The sequence below is a fragment of the Micropterus dolomieu genome, linkage group LG23, assembly GCF_021292245.1.
Source record: "Micropterus dolomieu isolate WLL.071019.BEF.003 ecotype Adirondacks linkage group LG23, ASM2129224v1, whole genome shotgun sequence".
Classification (NCBI taxonomy): Eukaryota; Metazoa; Chordata; class Actinopteri; order Centrarchiformes; family Centrarchidae; genus Micropterus; species Micropterus dolomieu.
Genome location: NC_060172.1, coordinates 5,279,146 through 5,287,560, shown reverse-complemented (window position 1 = coordinate 5,287,560; position 8,415 = coordinate 5,279,146). Strand labels below are relative to the sequence as shown.

General features: G+C 43.2%; 1 protein-coding gene across 1 annotated transcript; it reads left to right on the top strand.

The window, feature by feature from the left end:
• Positions 1 to 4,976: 4,976 nt before the first annotated feature.
• Positions 4,977 to 8,415, top strand: LOC123963604 (odorant receptor 131-2-like; the record flags this gene model as incomplete). The annotated part of the gene is made up of 2 exons (XM_046040558.1): positions 4,977 to 5,904; positions 8,381 to 8,415. Coding segments are annotated over exons 1-2 (957 nt in total), but the record flags the coding sequence as incomplete, so codon positions are not given.

Sequence of the window (8,415 nt, the reverse complement as noted above, 5' to 3'; positions counted from 1 at the left end):
TTGTAGGCTACGCACGTAGCCATGCATTTATACTTGTGTGTCGGTGTGTCCATTATTCTGCACTTACACCCACTGCCCACTCCCAGTAACCACTAACACAAGCATGCAAGATGGTCCATTACACATAACCACCTGAAAAGTCATCATCAGAAACCGTTTCAAAAGGACAGGCACTTCATGCTGTTCTTTGCTTATCTTTCAATTATAATCAACTCCAGTTCTGACATAACTGATGCTAGCAACATACAAGCTAAACGCTTAAGTACAGTTGTTTCAAACACACAATTATTACGAGCTCAGTCGTTTCGAGCCAACTTTGAGCCAACAGCCGTTTCGAGCCAACAGTTGTTTTGTAGTGGTTTCCAGTTGTCTCCCAGCTAAGTCTTTTCGAGCAAAACTAGTTTTGAGCCAACATTCGTTTCGAGCTAACATTCATTCCAGCTAACGTTCATTTAGAGATATCATGGAGCTAAGGTAGTTTTAAGCCAACATCAAGCTAATGGTTGTTTTGAGCTAACATCCAGCTATCAGTTAAAGTTATCTTGGGGCGCTGAATTTATATATATATACTTTCTTGACTTAAATATAAATTCAAATAATTTTAACTAATTATTGTAATAAAGTTGTTTTATCTAGCATTTTATCAGTGCTTATTGCACATTTCTTTCCCTTTCAGCAGTTCCAGTCCCAGACTGTGTATTTTTGTTTATTAAAAATAAATATATTTTGGAATATTCTGAATCATGTCTCTGCCTCATCAGTAACGTTCCTGTGTGCCTTTTTCTCTTTATTCTCCAAAAAATCAAGGTTTAAATAGTATTTCCTGGGGTGCAATTCCCTAAGTGGCATAGTTTCATTGTTTCATTCAATTCACCCCTTCCTGGTCCACGTGCCACAATAGTAAGGGGGCTTTAGCACCAGGATGCCAGAGTCCTCCGCTGCTCAGTCCCAGTCATCACTAACCTTACCGTGTCAGTCAGTTCGTTACATAGAACCATCAAAAATTCCTTGTTGGAAACTGTTTCGGTTAGTCTTTAGTAGGTTTATTAGGCACCGGGATGCCAAAACCAATTGCAGCCCACATCCATCAATCTCTGCAGGTCACTTTAGTCTGGGATTCTGGCCCTGGGATGTCAAGATCTCCTGCATCTCATCCTTACCACTCCAGCAAATTAAAGCTAGAACCTCCAGCTCTGGCATCCAGCTGTCATCTACAGCCCTAGCAGCACCAAGTTATTTCCATTTCTAATTTCGGTCTTCCCTCTTAACCCATTACTCCACCCTCAGCTAATCTTGTTCTTATCATGCCTTTTCCTCACTAACCGCCTACTAAAAGATTCCTCGAAGGGCACCTCTACCTTAAAAGGACAACATCCACCCTGTCAAGAGAGCTTTCTCCTGAAGAGTTTGCGTACACTTTCTCCATGCACTAACAGATGATTACATGGCCATTATTCTAGATTTACATTTACTCATTTGGCAGATGCTTTTATCCAAAGTGACTTATATTTGAGGAACAACATGCAAGCATCAACAGAGCATCATTCCACCATTGTGGTGTCACAGATGAGAACAGCATAGACTGTGATTGCTTTTGTGAAGGGATGGCAGAGCCAGGCGGCGTTGGAGGAGCATAGTGGCCGAGGAGGTACGTAAGTTTGTGTTATGGAGTTTAGGCAGATGGGTGCAGACCCACTAGTCACTCTGTATGCAAGCATTAGTGACTTGAATCTGATTCTGGAGGCCACGGGGAGCCAGTTGAGGTCACTGAGTAATGGACACAATGGCACAAGCTGGAAGACCTGCTAGGAGGGCATTGCAATAGTAGATGCGAGAGATAACCATGGCCTGTACCAGAAGCTGGGTGGTGTACTGAGTGAGGTAGGGCCTGATTTTCCTTATGTTGTATAGAGCAAAGCGGCATGACCGAGAGACAGTAGAGACATGGTCTGAAAAGGACAGCTGGTCATCAATCATGACACCCAAATTTCTCACCACCCTGGTTGGAGTGATGGTTGAGGAGTCATTTTGTAGTTTGATGTTATGGTGGGTAGATTGCTTGGCTGGAATGACCAAGAGTTCAATCTTAGAGAGGTTTAGTTGAAGGTGCCAAGCCTTCATCCATGCAGATATGTCCGAGAGACAGTCCGTGATCCGCGCCGAGATGGTGGGATCGTCTGGCAGGAAGGATAGGTAGGGTTGCGTATCATCTGCATGGCAGTGGTAAGAGAAGCCGTGCGAGCGAATGATTGGCCCCATGTGAGGTGGTGTAGACTGAGAAGGGGCCCTAGCACTGAGCCTTGGGGCATCCCTGTGGAGAGGCAGTGGGAGGAGGATAATTGTCCTTGTCACAAAATGTTGTAGGAACGCCCCAAGAGGTAGGATTCGAAACACAGGAGTGCTTTACTCTAGATGCCCATTGCTGAGAGAGCGGATAGCAGGATCCGGTGGTTGACTGCATGAGTTTAACAAACAGGTTAATTCATTCCATATATGGAGGCTTCAGCATCGGATGGGACGAGAGTCTCCGTCGACAGCATAGATGGTACACAAGGATGGGTCTGATGGTCTGGTCTCTGAGGCCATAGATGAGGGCACTCAGACATCTGGGGAGGAGGAAAACACACACATACAGAACAATTGTTAAACTCCCAAGCACTACCCCTGTGAAAAGTTTTGAGAGTAAAAAAATTATTGAGTTGTGCACAGTTGACGAGAGACAGAGGCCCAGCTGCACCAGATGCAACAGCAGTGTGTTACGAGCCTTACAGACTGAAGCTTTGTCAGATATGGTGACTTATGAAGGCCTCCCTTAAAACTTGACAAAACTTGACTTCTCAGCCTGGGCTGGAACGACAGAACGTTTCGGTCGAAAGCATAGATGGTACATGAGAATGGGTCTGATGGTCTGGTCTCTGATGCCATAGATGAGAGAACTCAGACATCTGGGGAATATAAAAACACACAGATAAAAAACATTCTGGATTCGCACAATTGCTATCCTTGTTACAATTCTTGAAAGAGCAATGAGCAGAGGACTGTATATAGTCGAGGAGAGACTGAGGCCCAGCTGCACCAGATGCAGCAGCAGTGTGTTACGAGCCTTGTGGGCTGAAGCTTTGTCTGTGGAGACCGACCTGGCTGCTATCATCACACCAATATAGGAGGAAATGTCTTCTCCCAGACAGTCGGGGGGTGTGGGTGAAAGAGTAATTGGTGGACAGCGCAGCAGGGGTAGCAGAGTTTTCTGGTTTGATCCAGGTCTCAGTGAGCGCCAGTAGCCCAAGAGATAATGTGTTAGCATAAGCAGTGATAAAGTCAGCTTTGTTGACTGCCGACTGGCAGGTCCATGACCCAACAGACAAGTAAACAGATGTGGGTGGTGCCTGATTTCTGTGCCTGATGGTATGATACCTCTTGCATGGACCAGAGACAATAGGAATAGTATAGTAGCACATAGATGAGTGTAGTTGTAGCTGGCAGCTTTAGGTGAGTAGGTGTGCCTCGGGAAAGGAAAAGCTACTCTTGTAGGTGGACTCGCACAGGTAGACTCACTGGTCTTTACTCAAGTAGGTCTTCACACAAGGAGTCGACGCTCACGCTGACGGTTCAGTGGTAGGTTTCACTGAAGTAGTAGAAGTCTAATTGCACATATGTGTTGGGCATTGCGACTGATTGCACCCAGCTGAGATTGCCCTCCGTATTAACAAGACAAAAGCTTGGTTTCAGTGGGTGGGACACACACCCAGTTGTTTGATCTCACTCAGCCGGCCTTCAGATTCTAGTGGATTGCTCAGTAAAAGTGCAAAGAAATAGCACCTGAAGAGTAGGAAAGATAGAGTAAAGTATTACCTCACTGCTGAAAACTCTTATTTGCCCCACAATTCTTGTTCTGTGTTTAAGATCTGGTCCCCAAGTCAGAGGCACAGTTTTAAAAATCCACATCCACACAGCTTCCAAGCCACAGCTTGCTTCAGCGGTGAAATCAGGGACCACTCGACCATGAAACCCTAACATTCCCCTCAAGTGGTACCCCATCTCATCCTGCTCGCAGCCCTCCTCTTACAGCAGACTTGCTGACCGTCATGGTGGATCCACACCATGTCCGCTGGTTATAGCATCCCTCACTTGACTTGAACCTTAGACGCAGGGTGAAACTGTAAACCACAACATCTAAATTTGTTAAAACGGTCATTGTAATGGTTTGACTCATATTTAAAGGGTCGGGAACAGTTTGTTGTAGTTAATAAATCAAGTCTGCTTTTAGTGAAAATCGGAACATGAATCCCCAAAGGAATTGTTTTGGGCTCCATCCTTTTTAGTTTGTATATCAATGACTTGCCAGGAACATGTCCTGATTTAGGTCTTAAGATGTACGCTGACGATACATTGGTCCATGTGTCTGGCCAAACCTGTAAAAATTGCTGCAAACCTTACCACTTTAAGAGAGATCTCAAGCCCTGGTTGGTTCAGCAACAAGCTTGTACTTACGTCTGGTCTTCTGCAGTATCTTGCACTGTACTGTAAACTTTTGTATACTTTTCTTTTTGCCTCACTGTTTTAATGTTTTATTTCACACATTGGATTGCTGTCTATGCAAGCTGTATCAGTCCCTACTAAAATAAACCATAAAGAAATAATAGGATAGAGATTACATCACCTATTACTGAGCTGCTAACCATGATGACATGTGATGGTGTCACGTGAAAATTTTTTAAGAAAGCGTGTATATATATACATATAATATCAGAGGGCAGGCAAAGCCTGCAGAACACTTACATGGGAATAAGCACAGAATCTAACTTGCTAATTATTTGCACAGGGACAGTGTATGTGGATGATTTTGGATGTGGCTCAACAGGGACTTGTGCTTAAAAGGAGTTTTAATTCTATTCGTTTCACAGTACAACAGGAAGAGATTTATTGTGCTTTCTTTTCCATTGATAAGTTAATATTTCTCATGTTGTACATTCTCCTCTGAGATGTCTGATGCAACTCAATCTCAATCCAACATAACTGTTGGATTGGGGTTAATGGAAAGAATGATGCCTTTCACTCTGACTACAGTACCATGCTGTATATTCTTGTTCATTAATGTCATCATGTTATTCACCTTGAGGAGTAAACCAGTGTTTTGTGAGACCTCCCGTTACATTCTTCTGTATAACCTCCTTTTTGCAGACACTGTGCAGATGGCAATGAGCCAATTATTGTACATACTGTCTGTGTGTAGAATAATCCTGACTTATCCTGTCTGTGGTCTTCTTGTGATGTTTGCCAATCTAACAAATGAAATCTCTCCTCTCACACTGGTGGTGATGTCTGTGGAGAGATATGTTGCTGTGTGTTACCCACTGAGGCACGCTGCCATCATCACTGTCAGAAACACAGGGGGGGCCATCACTGTGGTTTGGACCTTTTGTTCACTAAATATTCTCACTCGAGTTGTTTTACTGTTAGATTTTCCATTTCCAGAGAGCCTGCAGATGAAAGACCTTTGTAATACACTTGTCATGTTTCTTGGGAAAAGATCCGCTGATTATGACAAAGCCTACACTTGTTTTCTCTTTGTATCAGTTGGTGTGGCAATCATTTCCTCCTATATTGGTGTGATGATAGCAGCCAGGTCGGCCTCCACAGACAAAGCTTCAGTCCGTAAGGCTCGTAACACACTGCTGCTGCATCTGGTGCAGCTGGGCCTCTGTCTCTCCTCAACTGTGCACAACTCAATAATTTTTTTACTCTCAAAACTTTTCACAGGGGTAGTGTTTGGGAGTTTAACAATTGTTCTGTATGTGTGTGTTTTCCTCCTCCCTAGATGTCTGAGTGCCCTCATCTATGGCCTCAGAGACCAGACCATCAGACCCATCCTTGTGTCCCATCTATGTTGTCGACGGAAACTCTCGTCCCATCCGATGCTGAAGCCTCCATATATGGAATGAATTAACCTGTTTGTTAAACTCATGCTGTCATCTGACTGGCCTTCATAAATCAGCATATACAATATACACATTAATTTAGTTAAAATTAAATCTGGGTTTGTGGTATACTAATAAAACAAAATAAATAACCATGAATAATCTTAGTGAGTGTGGTGCATAGGGGTCTTCCACCAGAAAGTTTTGAGAATTAAAGACTATATTTCCTGCATTCTTGTGAGGATTTCTGCACCAATTCTGCATTCTCTGCATCAATTTATGGTGGAAATGTTTTTTTCTAGGCTATGTCAAAGGAAACACAAAACTCAGGCAGCAGGTGACAATTTAAAATATAAAATATAACAGAATATAATTCAGTCCATGTATGGCTTTCAAGCATTTGGTATTTCTTTTTCTTTCATGAATTAGTCTTCCCTCCCCTTTGTGTGTTTGTTTAGGGAAGTTCCTATTTAAATGTGGCACCTTTTCACCTTTAGTATAAATGAATTAATTTGAATCATAGGTGTTGTTTACACTGGGGATGCTTTTTTAAAGCACAATTTGTAACAAAAACATTCTGAAATATAACTTGTATCTAAATAATAAATGAAAATGAGGTCCCCCCCCCAGACCCCCCACCTATATCTCGGCATTAAGGATATCTTTAAAACACTGTTTAAGGATCTATTTGTCTTCTCTCGTGAACCTAATATTGCATATTGTGATGTCTCACGAGCTAAGTGTCTCTTCACACTCCTAATCTGAGCCCCTACGTCCCCACCACTTTTCAACACAGAGTGACGCCCTTGATTTTAATTCAGTTAGAAATTCCTCGGCTGAATGTTCAAAACTTTCTGCATATCTATCCCACATATCTGTGTAATCTGACATCTCCAGAAAGGTTTGAGAATAGCGTCATCATTTAATCACAATTCATAATATTTTTCAAAATCTCTACGCCCTATAATCTGCTGTTCATTACTTGCTCTGCTGATATGACAGAATCCCAGACAGACAGACACAGAACCCGTTTGGGACTTTACAGATGACAGAGATGTGGACTCGAGTTTGAGACTCCCTTGCAATACCTATAACCTGCCTAAGTAACACGTAGTATCAGCTGTGCGCCGCCACACGTGAGAGAGGACAACAAACAGCGGCAGCTGCTGAGCCATTCATCATAAAATTTGGCTTTAAATCTTCATTCAACAAGACCCAAACAAAGAACCACTGAACGCAAATTCAGTTAGTAAACACGTTTAGTTCAGCATTGGCCATCTAACATTAGCTTGCTTCTTGCTCTAGCTACGACCTACGGGAGGTTAACTCCGACTGTCGTTCGTTATGAAAAGATGAATGAGCCTTTGTTTACTTACTAACGTTATCATTTACGTCCCGCTGGCTTCCATCGCGTTAATTATTAACGTCAGCTACAAACAGGTTTATTTTGTTCATGTGACGTTACAGTTTTATTTAGTTATAACGTCACACTGGGTTTGAGAGTCTGCGGTTGGTGTTGACTTATGGTAGTTAAGTCATTAATTTGCTTTGCACATTACATGGTTGGCTCTATAAGTAAAAACACTTACAGTTACAGAATTGGATTGAACACAGCAGCTGATACAACATTCATTATCACCACGAGAGACTTGAGACTTGACTTGGACTCTAGCTCAAAGACTTGAGACTTGACTTGGACTCTAGCTCAGAGACTTGTGAGCATCTCTGAACTGTACCACAGAGACTACTGAGCATCTTCAGCAGCTCTGTGCAGCTCACTTTCCCAACAGAACAAGGCTGTGCTTCAGATTATATATTTCTATCTTGCAAAACAATACCAGCTACTTTACCCAATCACAAACTGTCTGCCACTAACTGCGCGAGAGCGGGTTCGCTTGATTCGTGTCACAGCGTCCTCCAGTGTCACATCAGCTGGGTGCAGTGTAATCACGCCGAGTCGACGACATCACTTATAGGCTAAATTATTTTTTCCAATGCATGAGAAAATTGATGTATGGTGTGAGGGTGTGTGAAAAGTGTCAATTGACTCTCTTGCTTTTAACACACTGCTGTTTTCTAGTGACAACATGTGGAACCTGTCCTATTGAACTGCTGTATGGTCTTGGCCACCGTGCTGCAGCTCAGTTTCAGGGTCTTATGGCCTCGGCCATGTTTATGTAGAGCAACCATTCTTTTTTTCAGATCCTCAGAGTTCTTTGCCATGAGGTGCCATGTTGAACATCCAGTGACCAGTATGAGGGAGTGTGAGAGCAATAACACCAAATTTAACACACCTGCTCCCCATTCACACCTGAGACTTGTAACACTAAAGCCTGAACGTGGGGGTGGCACCGGGTGTGGAGCAACGACAATCAAGCGAGGATGGTGTGGAGAACCGGGGTTGAAATACAGGCAGTCATGAGGTGATTACTGGCAGGTGTGGCAGGCTGACGAGGTGGCTGACGAGATGCAGGTGCAGGTAGTTGGCTGGGCTCAG